We start from the raw sequence: 20,390 nt of genomic DNA on the forward strand, positions 1-20,390 counted from the left end.
AGGACAGAAATCTTATAGCCCCTACATTCCTAGTAACTATAGGATTCACAGGATTTGTCCCCTGAAGATCTGAAAGTGAACCTTCCCCCACCCACATGACTTCAGAAATTATTCTCCTCCCCTCCCCTCCCCTCCCCTCTTCTCTTCTTTATAGTAGGGTCCAGCTTCTCTATAGCACTTTCCTCCATTCATTCATTTAGCCACTTTTTGGAAGTTACTTCTTTCAGGAAGAATTATAACAGTTCAAGAGCAAAATATATTTTATTTGTGGTGCATGAAAACCACAGTCATTTTTAAAAACACAAAAACAGCCAAGGAAAAACAGGGTTTAAGAGAAGTAATTCCAGGAAGCCAAACTGAACAATGCATTGATTCTATTGCTGAGTACAATTAAAGTGCCAAGATAATTGGGACGTGTAGATCTCTCTTTAGTGAGTTCATCTCAGTATCTTGCAGGGGCTGGAGAAACTCTTCAGTGAGGAACTGCTGCCATGTCTACATCTGTTTTCTTAATTCAGAAAAAAGGACATACTAAAAGTGATAAGATGTACTGTATTTTTCGGACTATAAGACGCTCCTGACTATAAGACACACATTACCTTTAGAGGAGGAAAACAAGGGGGGAAAACATCTGCCTCTGCCTCCACTGCCCATTCACCGCCACTACTGCCCATTCACCGCAGCCTGTTCACCGTGGCCCTTCACCACCTATGTCTGCGAATGGGCAATGGCAATAGGCGGTGGTGATTCCCATCACCCAGAACAGCTGATGAAAATCAATACAACTTGAAGACACCAGTTTAGGAAAAACAATATCTGCAACTTGTATAAGAAAAATCTGTTTATGAAGAAGAGTTTCAAAAGAATAAAATTAAAATATGACATCATTTAAATCACTTACATTATTCCTTAAGTCATCTTGACCAGTCTATATTTTTATTTCTCATTAACAAATTTGCCATGTTTTATAAAACATAAATATATAAAGAAGAAGGGCTTTCTCCAACTAGTTGGTTCTTCAAGAAAGCTGATAATTGTAACTAAATTTATGTACTATATGGAAAGCCTCCAGAAATTCATTGAAGTCAATGCTACCGTCTTTATTAAAATCCATGGTGCGAGCTAAACTGTCAATGGATTCATCACTCACATCATTCTTCACATGTGCATTAAAGAGTTTCCATGTTTGGCGGAATTCATCAGCAGAAATAAGGCCTAAACAAAGGGGAAACTGGTGTTACAAAAAGCACTGCAAATTTGCATAAAGGATCTATATTCTCTATATGAGAATGGTATTAGAATTGGGGAGTCTGAAGAAAACAATGTAGAACTTGAAGCTACATCAGTTGCACATGTTACTGGTCTATGCCTGGTGTGATTTCAAAAGTTGGTTATAGACTTTAAAACTATATAAAGCATAGGACCTTAGCACTATAGCAATAGCACTTAAACTTATATACCGTTTCACAGTGCTTTACAGCCCTCCCTAAATGGTTTACAATGTCAGCATATTGCCCCTAACAATCTGGATCCTCATTTTACTGACATCGGAAGGATGAAGACTGAGTCAACCTTGAGACTTGAACTGCCGAACTGCTGGCAACCAGCAGTCAGCAGAAGTAGCCTGCAGTAATGCATGCTAATCACTGTACCACCATGGATCTTCCTACCTTCCTACCTACTGTATTTTTCGGAGTATAAGACACAGTTTTCCTAAACGAGGGTGGAAATGTTGGTGCGTCTTATACTCGGAATACAGCCATTTTTGGCCTCCTGAAGCCCCGTCCCGCTCGTCCCATTTTTGTGAAAAATGGGCCCGTTTTTCGCAAAAACAAGGTGCACAGAAGGTTTGGGAGGCCTGCAGAGTGCTCCTGGGGATTGGGAAGGGCAAAAACACCTGTTTTTGTGAATAATGGGCCCATTTTTCACAAAAACTGGGATGTTTTTGCCCTCATCGGCCCTCAGGAACACTCTGCAGGTCTCCCAAACCCTCTGTGCAGCCCATTTTTTGCAAAAATGGGCAAAAAATGGGCCATTTTTGCAAATAGGATGCGCAGAAGGTTTGGGAGGCCTGTAGAATGTTCCTGGGGGCCAATGAGGGCAAAAACACCCCCTTTTTGAAAAATGGGCCTGTTTTTGCGAAAAACTGGGCACACAGAGGGTTTGGGAGGCCTGCAGAGTGCTCCTGGTGTCCAAAAGCACTTTTTTTTCTTACTTACCTCTTCAAAATCTTGGTGCGTCTTATACACCGGTGCGTCTTATAGTCCGAAAAATACAGTAAATGCAGCTTAGCTTCATATGAATCTGTATAATCCATGTGAATGACTAGAAAGTCTTATTTCAGAAATAAAATATGTCATAACAGAAAAGCTGAGAACTAAATGAAAAAGAGGACTCAGAATTGGGATAATTGATACAGGTGGATTGATAACCAAATTAAAAATGGATGAAAATTAGTATAAAGTTTAAGACATATATATATAAATAAATAAATAAATAAATAAAGGGAACACAAGCAGAAGACATCCAAGATCTGAATGAATGAAATAGCCTTATTAAATAGTTTGTTCATTACATACAGTAGTTTTGTGTTCCCTTTAGTTGTTTGAGCAGTGTATAAACTACTGTATGTAAAGAACAAAGCCTTAAAGGCTATTTCATTCATTCAGATCTTGGATGTCTTCTGCTTGTGTTCCCTTTATTTTTTTGAGCAGTATATTTGGAGTTATAGAATATATAGGAAAAATTAATCTAACCTGTGGGAAAAGCAACACTGTCTGATCGTTTATGTATTGGAATTATGGAAAATGGAAAAACCACAATAAAATATTTAAAAAAAACAAAAAAAAAAAACAGAAAAGCTGAGGCCAAGGGGGAAGGTTGTATATGTAATTATAATATGGAATTCTTCACCCTAAAAAACATGGCTTGGTTTGGCTTTTGCAAATTATTTTTCTGTTATTTTTATTGGATTGTAAGAGATTATTGTTCTACTAAAAATTCTTACAGCTTTGGGAAGTAGCCAAGACAGAATGAGTACAGAAAATTGATGTGACTCTCAGAGCAAAGATTCCATAGCTGCTGTTCAGAGAAGATCCTGGCTGTAAAGAGCCAGTTATGGAACATCTGTGCAGAATAGACTCTACAACATACTAACATGCCCTCTATTGGCACTGTTTGGTTATTATTTTATTTTTAAAAATTCAGTGGAGTTTTTGAATACCTAATAAATTATTTTCTGAATGCTGTGCTAATCAGTAGCACAATAAACAAAATAGTCATCAATCAAGGAAATTGCTGTAAGTGCGAGATAGGGACATAAGACACGGGTTTTGTTTTGCATCAAGACTAAACACCTTTTTTTTTTTTGGCTTGTTTGAGCATCATGGTTCATACTGTTGCAATCAAATCACTTTGGGAATCCAACTTGCAAAGACGGAAAAGAAAAATGGAGAGATTTGGCAGGAAGATGTTAACAAGCTTTTGTCTAGAGTCTAGCATCACATGATCAAGAGATATTTACTCTTTTTAGGATAATTAAGTGACTAGAAAAACCAACTAAAATTTTTATTTATCATCTTGTCTCTTATTTTTAGTTATGTATTGTGATTTAACTTCACCCATTAGGTGGAAATAAACAATTGCTGCACATACCCCTCAGTTCAATATTTGACTGCTTTTAATTAAGAAAAGCCAACTTAAATTATTTTAAGATAACTTAATAAATACAAGCCCCTAATTCATCCTACTATGGTATCTGTAACTCTCTTCTGGATTTAGAAACACTACACACTTCATTAGTACATGAAGGCGGAGATGATGTAGTTGCCATTACTGAAACTTGGTGGGATGAAACTCATGACTGGAATGTACTGATGGAAGGATACAAACTATTCAAAAAGAGGAGGTGGAATTGCATTATATATATCAAAGATGACTACATCTAGGGGTGGGTTGCTGCCGGTTGTAACAACTGGTTTGCAAATGTGAGCGTGCATGCGTGTGACAATGAAAACCCGGTGATTAGGACGTGATAGTGCAAGGGCGGGCGGGCGGGGCTAGCCCTGGTCGGAACTACCAGTTCGCCTGAACCAGTCCGAACCATCAGCAGCCCACCACTGACTGCATCTCTGCAGAAATACACAAAACCAAGGATGAAAACCTCCTAGAATCCATATGGATCAATACAAAAGGGAAAAAATGACATTGCTATAGGCATAGACTACAGGCTACTCAACCAAGCAGAAGAAATAGATGAACTCTTTCCTAATTAATTAACAAATGTATGTAGGAAACATACCACAGTAGTAATGGGAGACTTTAACTACCCTGATATCAACTGGGAGACAAATTCTGCAGCAAGTGAGAGATTGAATAGATTCCTAATCAATTTAGCTGACAACTTTGTCACCCAAAAGGTAGAGGAGGGAATTAGAGGAAAAAGACAGTAGGGCCTAATTCCTACTAAAACAGAAGAAGTGATAGAGGAGTTGAAGTTGCCAGAACCTTGGGAAAGAGTGACCACGTCATACTGGAATTCAATATAATGCAAACACAAGCAATATAATACAATCCAACCAGTGTCCTAATCTTTAAAAGAGTTGATTTTAACAAACTCAGAGAGAGCCTAAGCAAAATTTAATGGATAAAAATCCTAAAGGGGAAAACAATTCAAGAAGTAGGTAAAACACTGAAAAATATGATCTTAAAAGTCCAGTCTAACACAATACCACTGAAAAGAAAAACAAGAAATCCAAGAAGAAATCAGCATGGTTGCACAAAGATCTCTCTGATAAACTGAAAGACAAAAAGGATAAGTACTAAATATGGAAAGAGGGACATATAACTAAGGCAGAATATCAGCAGATAGCCCGAATCTGCAAAGATGAAGTCAGGAAACCAAAGGCTCAAAATGAACAAATACTTGCGACTTCCGGTTTCCTTGTCTTCGGCGGCGGCGGTGCCTTTTGAAGCTCTGCCAGCCCCGCCGCTTGTAGAGCCGCTTCGCGACTAAGAAGCGGCTCGAAAATTTCAAAAATCTTTAGGATTTTTGAAAAGAGATCGCAGGGCACAGGTTGAGCACCTGCAACCCCCCCAGGGAATAGTTTCTGGGGAGGGAACAGGAGCGGCTCCCATTCAACCTGCTGGAACTCCGGGCGGTGTGGGACAAGTCTGCTTCTGCAGAACAAGCCGGCTACAGGAAACTTTAAATTGAAAGAAAAGGAACCAGCCTTAATAAGCAGCATACTGTTACTTGAACCCTGAAACTCGGAATCGCAAGTATTAGAGTTTTCTTGGCTTTCTAATTTGAGTGAAAAAATGCGGATGAGTGAAAGTGAACTGTAAAAACATGGCGCTTAGCCTCAGAGTTAACGAGCTGGCGAGTGTGGATTGCTGAACTCATCTTGCTTTGTTACAAAGTTTTTAAACTGCTACGAAGTTGCTTCGTTCGTAACAAGAGAAATAAGAGAGAAATTTCTCCTTTTTCAATACTGGACTTTGCTTTACTTTGGTTCTTATTTGATTAAATCTGGGGGGCTTTTTCAGAAGTCTTTGTGGAGGTGGGAGAGGAAGAAGAACTTCCCTTTTTAGTAAAACTAGCCTACGTGGCAGGATGGCCTCAAAGAAGCAGGAAGCGAAGGCAACAGGAGGTGGATCTCCCACACATAAAGCACAGCCTCCCCCAGTACAACAGATACAGACTCAGAAAAAAGATTTTGATGTGGGAGATTTAAAAGAATTTATTTCTAAAACTTTGGATGATAAATTTCAAAAATCTCAACAGGAGATAGATGATAAACTTCAAAAATCACATCAGGAATTTATGCAGGAAATTAATGAAGTTAAAGATATGGTGAAACAGAATCAAAACAAGGTGACCAAAAAAATATCAGAAGTGGCGTCTGGCCTGGCAGAATTTATTGTGAAAGTTGATTCTAAAGTTGAAGAACTTAAATCAGAAGTTAATGTTAAGATGAAAGACAATGATTATAAAATTGCTGATGTTGACAATAAAATGCAAAGAGTTGAAAATGAGATTGTGATGGTACAATTCAGGGCAATGGAGTTTGCCATACGGCTTCGAGGAATTCGAGAAGAGGAAAGACAGGATTTGAGACAGGTTTGTTCTGAGGCCCTGGCCAAGATTTTACAAGTTAATCCTGATGTGGTTTTTCACAAAATAGATAAAATTTACAGAGTGAATTCTTGGGTGGCCAGACAAAGACAATTGCCCAGAGATGTGGTCATATATTTCACAGATAGAGAAATAAGAAATGACATCCTGCAAAAATCCTTTTACACTTCTGTGCAAGTGGGGGGCTCACGAATTGGAATTTACAAAGAATTACCTTCTAAAATGCTGAAAACCAGAAAAGAATTTGGCTTTCTTGTTAAGGAATTGCAAAATTTACAGATACCATTTCGGTGGGACGCCCCAGCTGGTATAATTTTTAGATACAAGGGAGAAAGATATCGTTTGAATACTGTGGAGAAGGCAGAGCACTTTTACACTACTATTCTTAAGGAAAGAACACCATCCCCACGTACATCTACAGTTTTGGAGATTAAGGAGAGTGATGAGAAGCAACCTCAACGAGAACTGCAAGAACAGTCTAAGCAGGAATTAGAGGAAATGCAAGGCGCAGAAGGAGGTTTTCTGGATGAGCCTTTGCTGGAATCTTCTCCAATCTTGGACCCGGTTCGGATGATCGAAGTTAAGGATCAACGCATAACTCGAGCTCAATCTAAGTTACTTAAACAAAAGCAACAACAACAGGAAAGACAAGACAAGGCAGTTAAGAGTACTGCACAAGAGATTGGAGCCATGGGGGGAGCAAGATCGAAGCTTTCGGATGACCTTCGATTATTCTGCTCTTTGCTCCAGAAAGATGAAGATGACGTTTAAGTGTTTATCTTGGAATGTTAACGGGTTGAATTCAGCACAGAAAAGGAAGAAATTATTTACATATTTGAAACAATTTAATAATGATATAATTTGTTTACAAGAAACGCATATCACAACTCAAGATCAAAAATATTTGATAAACTCCAAACTAGGAACACATTTTATATCTTCAACTTCGCAAAAAAAGAATGGTGTGGTTATTTATGTAAATAAAAAGTTAACAGCTAAAGTTATAGAAGCAGATGAAGATGGTAGGTTTGTAGCAATTGAATTGCTTACAGCAAATAGCCAAATTCTTCTGATTGGAATTTATGCTCCTAATCAACAACAGGACCATTTCTATAAGATGTTACATACTAAAATACTGCAATGGGACTACAGACCTATTTTAATTATGGGAGACTGGAATGGAGTAATTGATTCTAAATTAGATAAAAAGAGTTTGGCAAAGTCTAGGATCAGATTACCACAGACTTTTTTTGACATGAAAGAAGATATGGAACTAAAAGATGTTTGGAGAATACATAATCCAAAAGAACTGGACTATACTTTTTTTTCTGATAGACACAGATCCTTCTCTAGGATTGACTTCATTTTGCTGTCAGATGACTTACTTGTCAAGACAAAAAGAACAAAGATTTTTCCAAGAACTTTGACTGACCATAGCCCAGTATGGATAGAAATTGAGATAGATAAGGTTGAGAGACGTTCTTGGAGATTAAATGAGAACTTGTTTAGATATGAAAAAAATACAACAGAACTTAAAAAGCATTTGAAAGAATTTTTTGAAATAAATTTGAATAAAGGTACCCCAATTGAAATTGTGTGGGATGCAAGTAAAGCCTATATGAGAGGGGTGCTTATCCACATGAACTCTAAACATAGACTGTTTCGACAAAAGAAAAGATCTGAATTGGAAATAGAAATAAAGAACAAAGAACAGTTACTTATTAAAAATCCAACAGATGAAAGAATATGCAGTGCTATAAAACTTTTGAAAGACCAATTTCAAATGCTTATGGCGGAACAAGTTGCAACAAACTTACAATATGCGAAGCATAATACATTTTGTAACGCTAATAAACCGGGCAGATGGTTGGCTTACACATTGAGGAAAAAACAAAGTATACGGACTATTGATAGTATTGATATTGGAGGGAAAGAAATTTTTCAACAAAAATTAATTAAAGAAGCTTTTGTGGACTATTATACCAAACTATATGCCAAAGAGGAGGTGCAGAATGGACTTATAGAAAAATATTTAAATGATAAAAGAGTTACAAAAATTACTGATCAACAAAAGGAAAGAATGAATTATCCTATAACAGAGGAGGAGATAATAGTAGCAATTAAACAGTTAAAAACAGCCAAAGCTCCTGGCACGGATGGTTTGACTGCAGTGTATTATAAAACTTTGCAAGCTGAAATGGTGGAACAACTCAGAGATTTATTTTGCAATATTCAACAAGGGGGTAAAATACCCCCATCATGGACAACAGCTTATATATCTTTGATACCAAAAGAACAAGTCGGTCCTAAAAAACCAGAGAACTATAGACCAATATCTCTTCTGAATACAGATTATAAAATCTATGCGAAAGTATTAGCCAACAGGTTGATGCCAGTAATCCAAAAGGTGATTCATGATGATCAAGCGGGATTTATCGAGGGCAGACACATGAAGGATAATGTAAGGCAAGTAATAGATTTATTGGAATATCTTGAGAAGAATAAACAGATTCCTGCAGTGCTGGTTTTTTTGGATGCAGAGAAGGCCTTTGATAGAGTGGACTGGAATTTTCTACTAAAGACTTTAAAAAAGATGGATTTTGGGGATCAATTTATACAGGCGATTTCAGCAATTTACCAAGAGCAAAAGGCACAGATTATTATTAATGGAAGTTTGACAACAGAGTTTAAAATTGAAAAAGGAACAAGACAGGGATGTCCATTGTCCCCACTTTTATTTATTCTAACACTAGAAGTCTTGCTAAATACAATACGGGATTCTAATATCTTGAAAGGTATAATGATTAGGCAAGAGGATTACAGAATAAAGGCATTTGCAGATGATCTGGTTATTACCCTATCACAACCAATGGAATCAATAATCCTGATGAAGGACATTATACAAGACTATGGTAAAGTTTCAGGTTTTAGACTGAATTCAAAAAAGACTAAAATGATAGCTAAAAACATGACACAAGATCGTAAACATGAGCTTGAAAGGAGGGCAGGTTTTGAGATTGTACCTAAGGTAAAATATCTAGGAGTTCAGATTGCAGAATCAAACATGAAATTGTTTCAAAATAACTATGAGGTATTGTGGTGAGAGGTGCAGAAAGACATGGAGACTTGGAAAAAACTGCAGCTGTCTCTACTTGGAAGAATAGCAGCAGTTAAGATGAACATTTTGCCAAGATTTCTTTTTTTGTTTCAAATGATTCCGGTGCTTAAAAGTGATAAACAATTGAAAGTCTGGCAAACTGGACTCAATAAGTTTGTCTGGAACGAGAAAAAGCCGAGAGTGAAATTGAAAATTATGCAAGATGTTCCAGAAAGAGGAGGTCTTAAACTTCCAAACCTACAGTTATATTATGATGCAGCAGCTTTAACTTTAACAAGTGATTGGTTTGGAAGTAAAAAGGCTGGAATATTGAATGCAGAAAGTTTTGATCTTGAATTTGGATGGCATGCTTACTTATTTTATGATGACAAAGTTGATAAAGTATTTAAAAGTCATATACTTAGAGACTCTTTGATGAGAGTTTGGAAGAAGCACCGACTCAAATGGGATTATAAAATACCGCTATGGCTGGATCTTGGTCATACTTTGTGGAATACAAATATAATGTCACTCGGGGGGGGGGGGGTTATACAAAGAGGTTCTTATTACAGATGCGGGCAGATGGCAGTTGAAGACATTGCAGACACTGTTGGACGAAGGGATTAATCTAACTTGGTTACAATATAATCAATTACAATTGAGATGGAAAGAGGACCAAAAAACTGGTATTATGTTGCACGAGGAAGAATTGGTTAGACATATAAAAGAGAAAGGTCCAATGCATATCAAAAGGCTTTATAATGTTTTGCTAGAAAGGGACTCAGAAACTGAATTAGTTAAAGATTGTATGATTAAGTGGGCACAAAATTTTGAAGAACCAGTGATTTTGGAAACATGGGAAAAAATTTGGGTTCAGAATGTTAAATTTACACAGTCGCAGAATCTGAGGGAAAATTTCTATAAAATGTTTTATAGATGGCATTTAGATCCCAAAAAGTTGTCATGTATGTACCCTAATGTTCAGCCAAAATGTTGGAGATGCGAATGTTTGGATGCTACGTATTATCATGTTTGGTGGACCTGTAGGAAAGTTAAGGCTTTTTGGATAAAAATTTGGTGGGTCATGCAGAATGTTTTGAAGAAAAAAATTCAATTCTCTCCACAATTGTTTTTATTGGGTATAGTTAAGGGTTTTACATCGGGTGAAACAAAAATGATATTGTATATGATAACAGCAGCAAGATTGTTGATAGGTAAATATTGGAAAAATGAAGCTTTGCCCACTATTGAAGAATGGACTTTGAAGATGGCCAATTTTGCAGAGATGGCGAAGATTTCAGCATACTTAAAAGATTGTTCACAAGAGACTTATGAATGGGAATGGAAAAGGTGGATAGAATATGTTCAGAACAAATATCAAACTAGAAAGTATCAAATAGCTTTTATTTGAAAATAATGTATTAGAAATATTTTAATGAAATGAGGTAAAAAGAAAAATTATACAGGGGAGGGAGGGGTTCAAGTTTACACATAAGTGTCATACTAAGGGGTTTTTTTTGTGTGTGTGTTTTTTTTTTACCAGTTATGAGTATATTATAGGGAAGTCTGGGGGGGGGGGAGGGTTAGGGAGGGTTAGGGAGGTTGGGAAGTTTGGGGGGTGGGGGGGAAAAGGGGTGAAAATGTAATTGTAAAACTTTTGCAATAAAAAAAAATGAACAAATACTTGCAACGAAAGTAAAAGATAATTTTTAAAAGTTTCTTTCAACATATAAATAACCAGAAAAAAGTCAAGGAAACAGTCAGTCCACTAAAGAGAGAAGATGGCAAGGAGATAAAAGGCAATAGAGAGAAAGCAGAGCTGCTTAGCTCATTCTTTGCATCAGTCTTCACACAAAAAGAAACTATAGCCAAACCTACCAAAAACATAACTGTAAAAGACAGACTAGAAATAAAAATTAAAATAAGCAAGAAAATGTTAAGAAAACACCTATCTGACCTTGATGAATATGAATCACCGGGGCCTTATGGATTACATCGCAGAGTTCTGAAGGAGCTGGCAGATGTTATTTTAGAATCATTGTATCATATCTTTAAAAATCTATCAAATGGTTGGAAAAGAGCTGATGTGGTTCCCATCTTCATAAAAGGGGGAGGGGAGATGCAGGACACTACAGACCAATCAGCCTAACATCAATACCTGGGAAGATACTGGAAAAAGATAATCAAAAAACAGATCTGCAAACATCTAGAAACAAGTAAAGTAATAACTAGAAGTCAGCATGGGTTTGTTAAAAACAGATCATGCCAAACCAATTAATATTTCATTCTTTGACAAAGTGACTAAATTAGTAGACTAGTGAAATGCTGTGGACATAGTATACTTAGATTTCAGCAAGGCATTCGACAAAGTGGACCACAACCTACTTCTTGGTAAACTAGAAAAATGTGGAATAGACAACATCACCACCAGATGGATTTGTAATTGGCTTACAAACCATACTAAACGAGTAGTCTTTAATGGTACTACATCTACATGGAGGGCAGTAAATGGTGGGGTACCACAAGGTTCAGTAGTCTTCAAGAACTTCATAAATGACTTAGATGAGAGAATAGAAGGGGAACTCATCAAATTTGCAGATGACACTAAACTGGCAGGAGTAGCCAAAACCCCAGAAGATAAGCTCAGGATCCAAAAAGATCTTGGCAGACTTGAACATTGGGCCCTATCCAACAAAAAGAAATTAAATGTGGAGAAAAGCAAAGTTTTATACCTCAGGATGAAAAACCAAAGGTTGAAATTAATGTTAGTGGTTCAGGTTGTAGTTGACTGTTGGTTTGACCCTCCGAGCTTTGCAATTTGGTTGCAAACATTTCATCACCATTCAAGGAGACATCATCAGTGCACTTTGAATTGTGCTCGTCTGTTAGAACTCTGGCCTTTAAATACCTTTTTATCTGATGCAAATTAATATGGGTGTTGTTTGTTTGGCTACTTCTGAGTCATGGTCTGGTTTCGGACTGTTTGGTTGGCTGTTGTTATTGAGATGTAGTCTGATTTCTTGGGAGCTGATAGGTTATAATTTTGTTGATGCACAGTGTGATACCTGTTTGTTTGTTTTAAATGCTACTTTCAGTATTGTGGTTGAGTCTTTCATTCTCAGCAATTGGTAGACTGGATCGATGTCAGTTTATTAACTTGTCTGTTATGAATTTATTGGTGGAAAACCAGGCTTCAAGGAATTCTCTTTCTCTCCTTGATTTTGTTTGGGTTACAAACTGCTACCGGTTAGATCAAATTTGTGTCCTGAATCTTTTTTTAAAAAAAAAAGTTTTTATTTTCATTTCTCATAAACATATTTACATGTACAGTCATTTATCCACCATTTTTCATTCATCTTATCTTTTAACTCTCATTTTTAATTTTTACTTGTTCGGGGCTGCTCTTTTACCATTTACCCTTCTTTTGTTTTGCCACAACCTTTCTTCTTCTCCTCCCCTTCTCTTCCTTCCTCTATCTCCTCCTACTTTCTTCAATCTTCCTCTCCTTTTCTTTCCTACTTTCCCTTCCCCCACTCCTCTCTTCTTCCCTTCTTCTAACCTTCTCTCCTACTCCTCTTTCCTTTCCCTTTTCTTCCTTTCGTTTTCCCTTTCTTCTTTTTCTCCGTCTCCTCTCTTCTCCCTTCCTCTCTCTCTACTCCTTCCCCTCTCCCTTGTTGTTTTCCTTTTTTGTTCAATCTAAAATGGTATTCGAGGAGCCCCGATTTTCTATCGATCACTATTCTCATTTCAATTTCTTATTTAATTAATATTTATATCTGTTTCATCATTTGTGTACATTTTTATAATAATTTCACTTTTTCCCTTTTACCGCCCCCACCTCCCACTGGTGAAATCTAAAATTTGTTACTACCGGTTCTGTGGGCATGCTTCATGGGGGTGGGGGTGGCCAACTTTTTTTTTTTTAACTTTTAAAACCATTTTTCTACAACCTCTTCAGCCGAAGAGAGGGACCTTGGAGTCCTAGTGGACGATCACTTAAACATGAATCAATAGTGTGTGGCAACAACCAAAAAAGCCATACAATCCTTGTTTGTATAAACAGAGTCATAGAATCAAAATCATGTGAAGTATTAGTACCGCTTTATAAAGCTTTTGTAAGACCACACTTGTAATACTGCATCCAGTTTTGGTCACCACATTACAAAAAAGATGTTGAGACTTTGGAAAAAGTGCAAAGAAGAGGAACTAATACGATTAAAGGCTCAAGATCAAAACATATGAAGAACAGTTGCAGGATTTAGGTTTGGCTAGACTAGAGAAAAGAAGGACTAGAGGGGACATTATAGCAACAGCAAGAGCACTTACATTTATATACTGCTTTACAGTGCTTTATAGCCCTGTCTAAGCAGTTTATAGAGTCAGCATATTGCTCCCAACAATTTAGGTCCTCATTTTACCCACCTTGGAAGGATGGAAGGCTGAGTCAACCTTGAGCCTAGTGAGATTTGAACTGTCAAATTGCAGGCAGCCAGCAGTCAGCAGAAGTAGCCTGCAGTACTGCACTCTAACCACTGCGCCACTGAGGCTCATAGTAGTATGAGGCTGATAACAATATTCCAGTATTTGAGGGGCTACCACAAATAGGAGAGGTCCAATTTATTTTCCAAAGCACTAGAAGCCAGTCCCTTGTCTGAAATGATATGCTTGAGTAGGGGGCTAGACTGGAAGACCTCCAAGGTCCCTTCCAGCTCTATTCTGATTCTGTAGGATCAGAATAGAGTGGCATTATTTTTGGGAAGCTAAAGTTTTAACGTACCAGAATGGTCTTGATCAATCATATTAAAGATAATTTCCAAATCAGCTTTGTATCTACACAGAGTTTCCACCAAATATGGTTGAACCTAAAATATGATAGAGATTAAGAGAGAGTGGGAGAATGAGACAGATTAGAAATTATACAATACCAGGTCTATGGTTGAAATCACAATAGAGGTAGTGCTCGAGTTATGAATGGAATGCAGCCTACCCATTCCATTCATAACCCAAGGATTCATGGGAGTGAATCTCGCACCTTGAATGAAATCACTCCCTCCTTTTGCCCATGGATTCACTAATTGAATGTGAGGTTCGTTAAGTGCACATGAGGTATTTCAGGGTGGAGAAGGCCATGCGGGGCCTACTGATGGAACAGGCCACCTGCCTAAGACCACCCAAGGCATCCCTGACCCACTGAAATACCTCATGCTCCTCAAATGTCTTTCCCCACCCAAACTGCCACGGTGGGTCACTTACCTTATGAAGATCTAGCAAGCAGTCTCCTCTCCAGCCTCGTGCGCCCGTTGCTGGCTGAAATGGAGCTTCTGAGAGCCATCAAGAGATCTTGCCCAGCACCTTGCTGGCCGGATGTGCCCCTCAGAAGCTCCATTTCGGCCGGCAAGGTGCTGGGCAAGGGCTCTGGATGGCTGAACGGGGCTTCTGAGGGGCAGATCCGCCCCTCAGAAGCTCCATTTCAGCCGGTAAGGTTCCAGGCGAGGCCTCTGGATGGCCAAACGGGGCTTCTGAGGGGTGGATGCACCCCTCAGAAGCTCCATTTCAGCTTGCAGGCTGGGTGAGGCCTTTGAATGGCCAGGTGAGGCCTCTGGATGGCAGGATGAGGCTTCTGGATGGCTGAATGGGGCTTCTGAAGAGTGATGGTGAATGGAACATCCCTTTCCGTGCCAGGCAAGGGTTCTGGACGGCCAAATGGGGTTTCTGAGTGACAGATTTGCCCCTCAGAAGCTCCATTTTGGACAGCAACATGCAGGATGAATGTTGAAGAGCCTTTGCAGTTGTTCATAAGAGTGAATAACTGCCATGGTGCTGCAAGATTAGTAGTTTTGGGCCTTGTTCAGAACCGCTTAGGGGCGCTGATCAGAATGGGATTTTTCGGCTCCTACCCTTGGCTGTGCCTGCTTCTCAACCAGGGTCCCACCTCTACGCATTAACCACTAGCTTTTCTCCTCGGTTGGCACATCTCTAGCTGTTCGCCCTGGCCAATGGGCCACGGCCCCTCTGTCCCATGCGCTTCTGGGTGATCCATTTACCAAAGCATGGTTTATCCTGGGCTTTTTGCTGCCTGGGACAGTTAGCTGCCAACCAATCGGTTAGCAGCGAATGCTGGCAGCCAAAAGCCACAATGCAATCGATTGCAGGTGGTGGGGGAGGTGCTGCAGCCAAATGGTCTCGGGTGCTTGTTAGGAGAGGGAAGGACAGGGGTGGAAGCTCCCTGTACCTGATCGTGCCTCCCTGATAACGAAAGGGAAGAGCGGGGGGGGGGCGATAGTAAGCAGGCTTCATCCAAAGGAGTTTTTGTTTTGGGTGAGTATCCTAGCCTTAGAAGGAGAGAGGGAAGGAGGAAGGAAAGGGAGAGAGAGAGAGAGAGAGAGAGAGAGAGAGAGAGAGAGAGAGAGAGAGAGAGAGAAGGGAGACAAGAAAGAAAGAAAAAAGGAAGAGAAAGAAAGAAAGAGAGAGAGAGAAGGAGAGAGCGAAAGAGGGAGGCAGAGAGGGAGGGAAGGGAGAAAGAAAAAGAAAGAGGGAGGGAAGGGAGAAAGGAAGAAAGAAAGAAAGAAAGAGGAAAGGAGAAAGAAAGAGGGTGGGAAGGGAGAAAAAAAGGGAGAGAAAGTGAATGATATATGGATGGATGGATGGATAGAGGGAGGGAGGGAGGGAGGGAGAGAAAAAGGAGAGGAAGGAAGGAAGGACACAACCCCTGGCACTAGATGCAGCTTCAGAGGATGCTTTGAAACAGCACAGCAATCCAGGGTTTAGGTACGGACATACGACATTGGTGAAAGCTGGCCATGACAGTTGTAAGTCAAGAATTGCCATCAAATTGGAAAACAGTACAGGTAGTTTACAACGGTATCATATAGTGACCGTTCAAAGTTTCAATGCCACTGATGACCATTTTTCACACTTATGACCATTGCAGTATCCCAATGGTCATGTGATTTAGTTGGATGCGTAGCAACTGACTCACATTTATGACGGTCGCAGTGTCCTGAAGTCATGTGATCTCCTTTTTGCAACCGTCTGACAAGCGAAGTCACTACGGGAGCCAGCTTTGTTTAACCATCGTCTGACTGACTTAAACAACAATCCACTTAACAGCGGTGGTAAGAAAGCTCCTAAGATGGGTTCAAGCTCACTGAACAGCTATCTCTCTTAGCAATGGAGATTCGGGGAAGCCAGATTCACTTAGTGACTGTGTGACTGACTTAACGACTGTTCAGGTTACAACAGCAATGGGAAAAGGGTCTTATAACTGTTTTTCACACTTAATGACCGTTGCAGCATCCCCATGGTCAGGTGATCCAAATTCAGATGCTTGGCAACTGACAATTACTTATGATGGTCTCAGTGTCCCAGAGTCACACGATCCCCTTTTGTGACCTGATCAAAGAAGTCCACGGGGAAGTCGGATTCACTTAATGACCATGTGACTTACAAGAGCTGCAACTATTCACTTAACAATGGTGACAAGAAAGGTCGTAAAGTGGGTGAAAGCTCACTGAATAGCTGTCTCGCTTAGCAATGGAGATTTGAGGCTCAATGGTGGACATACAATAAGTCAAGGGGTACCCTTCCCCTTCCCTTACGAGTGTGTCAATCACCGGTAATCTGGCAGGCCTTTGGTCTCAAATTCTCAGTCTGGTTCACAGTGATTGACATCCACTGTTGGACGATGGATTGAGTAAAATGCGTCAAAACCCACTTTAACAATGCTCTTGCTTAGCAACTGTTGTTAATTGTTATTGTAAGTCAAGGACTACCTCTGCCTTCCTCTGCATGGCAGCCTTGCCTAGTAAACTCCTTCCCTTTTCTGGGAATTTTCCTCTCTGTTAGAGGCACCAAAATAACCCAGATGATATAAGGTCGCCTGCTGGAGCAAGAGGTTGGACTAGATGACCTCCGTGGTGCCTTCCATCCCTGGATTGCTGTGCTGTTTCAAAGTATCCTCTGAAGCTGCATCTAGTGCCAGGGTTTGTGGTCCTTCCTTCCTCTTCTTTTTCTCTCCCTCCCTCTCTTCCTCTCCCTCTCTCATTCACTTTCCCTTTCCTCTTTCTCTCTCCCTCCCTCCCTCCTTCCCTTTCTTTCTTTCTCTCTCTCTCTCTTTCTTTTTCTTTCTTTCTTTCTTTCTTCTTTCTTTCTCTTTTTCTCTCCCTCTCTCCCTCCCTCCCTCTTTCTTTCTCCCTTCCCTTCCCTCTTTCTTTTTTTCTTTCTTTCTCTCCCTTTTCTTTCTTCCCTGTCTCCCTTCTCTCTCTCTCTCTCTCTCTCTCTCTCCCCCTCCCTCCCTCCCTCTCTCTCTCCCCCTTTCCTTCCTCCTCTCCTTCTAAGGCTAGGATTACCCACACGAAACAAAAACTCCTTTGGATGAAGCCAGCTTACTATACGCCCCCCCATCCTGGCTCTTCCCTTCCCATTCATTATCAAGGAGGCATGATCAGATACATTGGAGCTTCTACCTCTCCCCTTCCTTCTCCTAACAAGTGCCTGAGACCTTTTGGCTGCAGCACCTCCTCCTCCCTGCAATCGATCACATTGTGGCTTCTGGCTGCCAGCATTGGCAGCTAACTGATTGGTTGGCGGCTAACTGTCCCAGGTGGCAAAAAGCCTGGGACAAACCATTCTATGGTGAATGGGCCGCCAGGGTGACCAGGGCAAACAGCTAGGGGTGTGCCAGCCGAGGAGAAAAGCTAGTGGTTAATGTGTGAAGGTGGGATCCTGGCAGAGAAGCAGGCATGGCCAAGGGTAGGAGCTGAAAAGTCCTAGATCTGATCGCGTAACTTTAAACATTCGCTAAGGGAATGCTCGTAACCCTGGGATTATCTATATTGCAAACTATTTTATATCTTGTAAAAATATTTTTTAAAATAGAATTTATTCAATGGAAATCCAACATCCAGAATCCAAATTCTAAATTCTAAATGATTTTAATTTAAAATTTAATTGAAAGGAAGATATGCATTATCCTAAGAAAGCTTCCAGGTTTAACTTTTGATGTACTATCTATTCCAGACATTTATCTACTGGTAATTTTGCTGCTTTTTTATCTTACATATTTTAAAAGAAAATTTTCTTAAGGAAGAAACTAATGGGATGCTATTAATTAGTAATGCTAGTTGTTTTTTTCCCATGTGTACACTAAGAGTCACATTGCACAATTGTATCTACAAGTTTCTAAATAAAATTAATAGTATTATACAAACCATTTTAACAATGCTGTCAGTTCAGCCATTTCCTAAATTAAGGTGTATAACCTAGACCTCAAGACTGAGGATCACTACTGGGTCCCTTAAAGCCCATTCAAAGCTTCTCACCAAATGGAATTTTTATAATTACTAAAGTGACGGGAGAAAAACCTATTGAGCACGTTAGAGACAAAATATGTATTTTTATGTCAGTCCTGCAAAGATCTGAAAACTCAGCATGTACTTGAATAAGCATTATATACTATTGGGAGTACCAACAGAAAGATCATTTTAAAATGTGGACTGTATCCCCATGTTTTGCTATTGTTAAATACTGATCATTTAATGTTTAATATTGCAATACACAAAACAAGACTAGTTTTTATCAATGTGAGAAGCATATATGTTTGTGTTTCCTTTTTTTTATTGCTTATAAACATAGAGGGCACGATCACAGTAACTATATTTAATATATATATTTAAATAAATATAATTAAATTTAATTAAATGAAATAATAACATTTTTTCCTTCTGTCTCTACATGTTATTTTGTCCAACCTATTATTCAAAATAAGGTTCAGACCCTCTGAAAAAAAGTTGATCATCCTTGTTCCAAATCACCTCACCTCTTTGATGGGTAGTATAATTTCTAAATTGTCAAAACATGAAAGATATTCCACACTTCCATCTGAAGCCAGGCAAACTAGTCGAGAATGGAGAGTTCTCCAGGGTATGTCAAGATTCAGAACCGATTCCATGGCCGAAGTCCATTGGCTAAGAGAAATCCTTCCTGTTAAAAAATGAAAAGTATTTTATGTTTCAAAGGAAGCTCCCTATAAGAGGATGTGATGTGTATTTATCAAGCCACAACCCTCTCCAATTTCAATTGAAACATCATTGCAGGAAGTATTGTGGCAATGAGATTTCAATAAACTATATTACAGGGTTATTTTTAAATAAAAAACTGGTCAAGCATAGTGACTAGCTTCTAAATTTGGACCAGACATGCTTACTGGGGAATTCTGGGAGATGAAGTCCACATATATCAAACTGGCTGAGATTGGGAATCACTGTTCTAAAGACTGATCCATCAGACACCCACACACCCACACACCCACATTCCACCAGCTTCACTAGAGCTTATGAAGTACACTATGTAGAATAGGGAATGGAGGAGGATGACCAACCTACAGATTGCAGGTACCCTATTTGCACCTCATCTCATCACATCATTGAAATCTGGTGGGGAACCAGTTACATTTCAGCCCTGAGTTTTAATTTGCTTGTTCTTTTTTTTCTTTTTTCAACATGAAACATCAGAAATTTCTCAAATGAATAAAAGGTGTGCAGATTTCAGTTTATGTGTATCTGTGTGATTGGGTTTGTGGGGGGAGAGGATTTAAAAGGGGAAATGGAAAATTAAAGTCTGTCAAAGACAAGATCATTTCCATCCTCAAGAGTCTTTTTGATATGGTGATAAGACTAATCAATCAATAAAGTATCTTTCCTTAAAAGTCATCCTCCTTGAAACTGGCTGGTTTTTAACTCGGGTGTAAGATTTAAGTTGGGAATGTCAATTGGATTTTAACATTAAGCTTTCAGTCTTCCCAGTCCCATTCTCCCCCCCCCCCCCCGCTTAACCATTCCTATGGGGAGGGTGGCAAAAATCTGACTTCTCAAATGTTACCTGACACCATAGACACTTTGATAATTATGAGCTCACAATTACTCCTCTTAGAATCACAGCTCATCTTTAGTTTATTGTCTGTCTGCTTTTCTCCATCCTCTATTGGGCATATCCTCCAACCTCTCATTGGGAAGCTTTGGAGGCTACAGAAAAAAGAGAGGAAACAAACCTTGCCATAGGCAAAACCTTAACCTCTTCTGCTTTTGAAATGTGAGCCTGAGAATAATAACAGAATCAATTCCATCCTATGTATCCTAGATGTAAATAATTTGTAATTGA

At 39.2% G+C, this 20,390-nt stretch overlaps 1 protein-coding gene across 1 annotated transcript in view; it reads right to left on the reverse strand.

Moving 5' to 3' along the window:
* Nucleotides 1-919: 919 nt before the first annotated feature.
* PPEF1 (protein phosphatase with EF-hand domain 1) overlaps nt 920-20,390 on the reverse strand; it is a 133,229-nt gene continuing 113,758 nt past the window's right edge. The window contains exons 15-17 of the mRNA XM_087871395.1: nt 19,051-19,214; nt 14,011-14,095; nt 920-1,215 (exon numbers count right to left, since the gene is read on the reverse strand). Coding sequence (XP_087727521.1) covers nt 1,019-1,215; nt 14,011-14,095; nt 19,051-19,214 — 446 coding nt within the window. The 3' untranslated portion in view covers nt 920-1,018. The remainder of the gene's footprint in view (nt 1,216-14,010; nt 14,096-19,050; nt 19,215-20,390) is intronic.

Source organism: Pantherophis guttatus, chromosome 5 (assembly GCF_059756535.1).
Source record: "Pantherophis guttatus breed Tessera chromosome 5, ASM5975653v1, whole genome shotgun sequence".
Lineage (NCBI taxonomy): Eukaryota > Metazoa > Chordata > Lepidosauria > Squamata > Colubridae > Pantherophis > Pantherophis guttatus.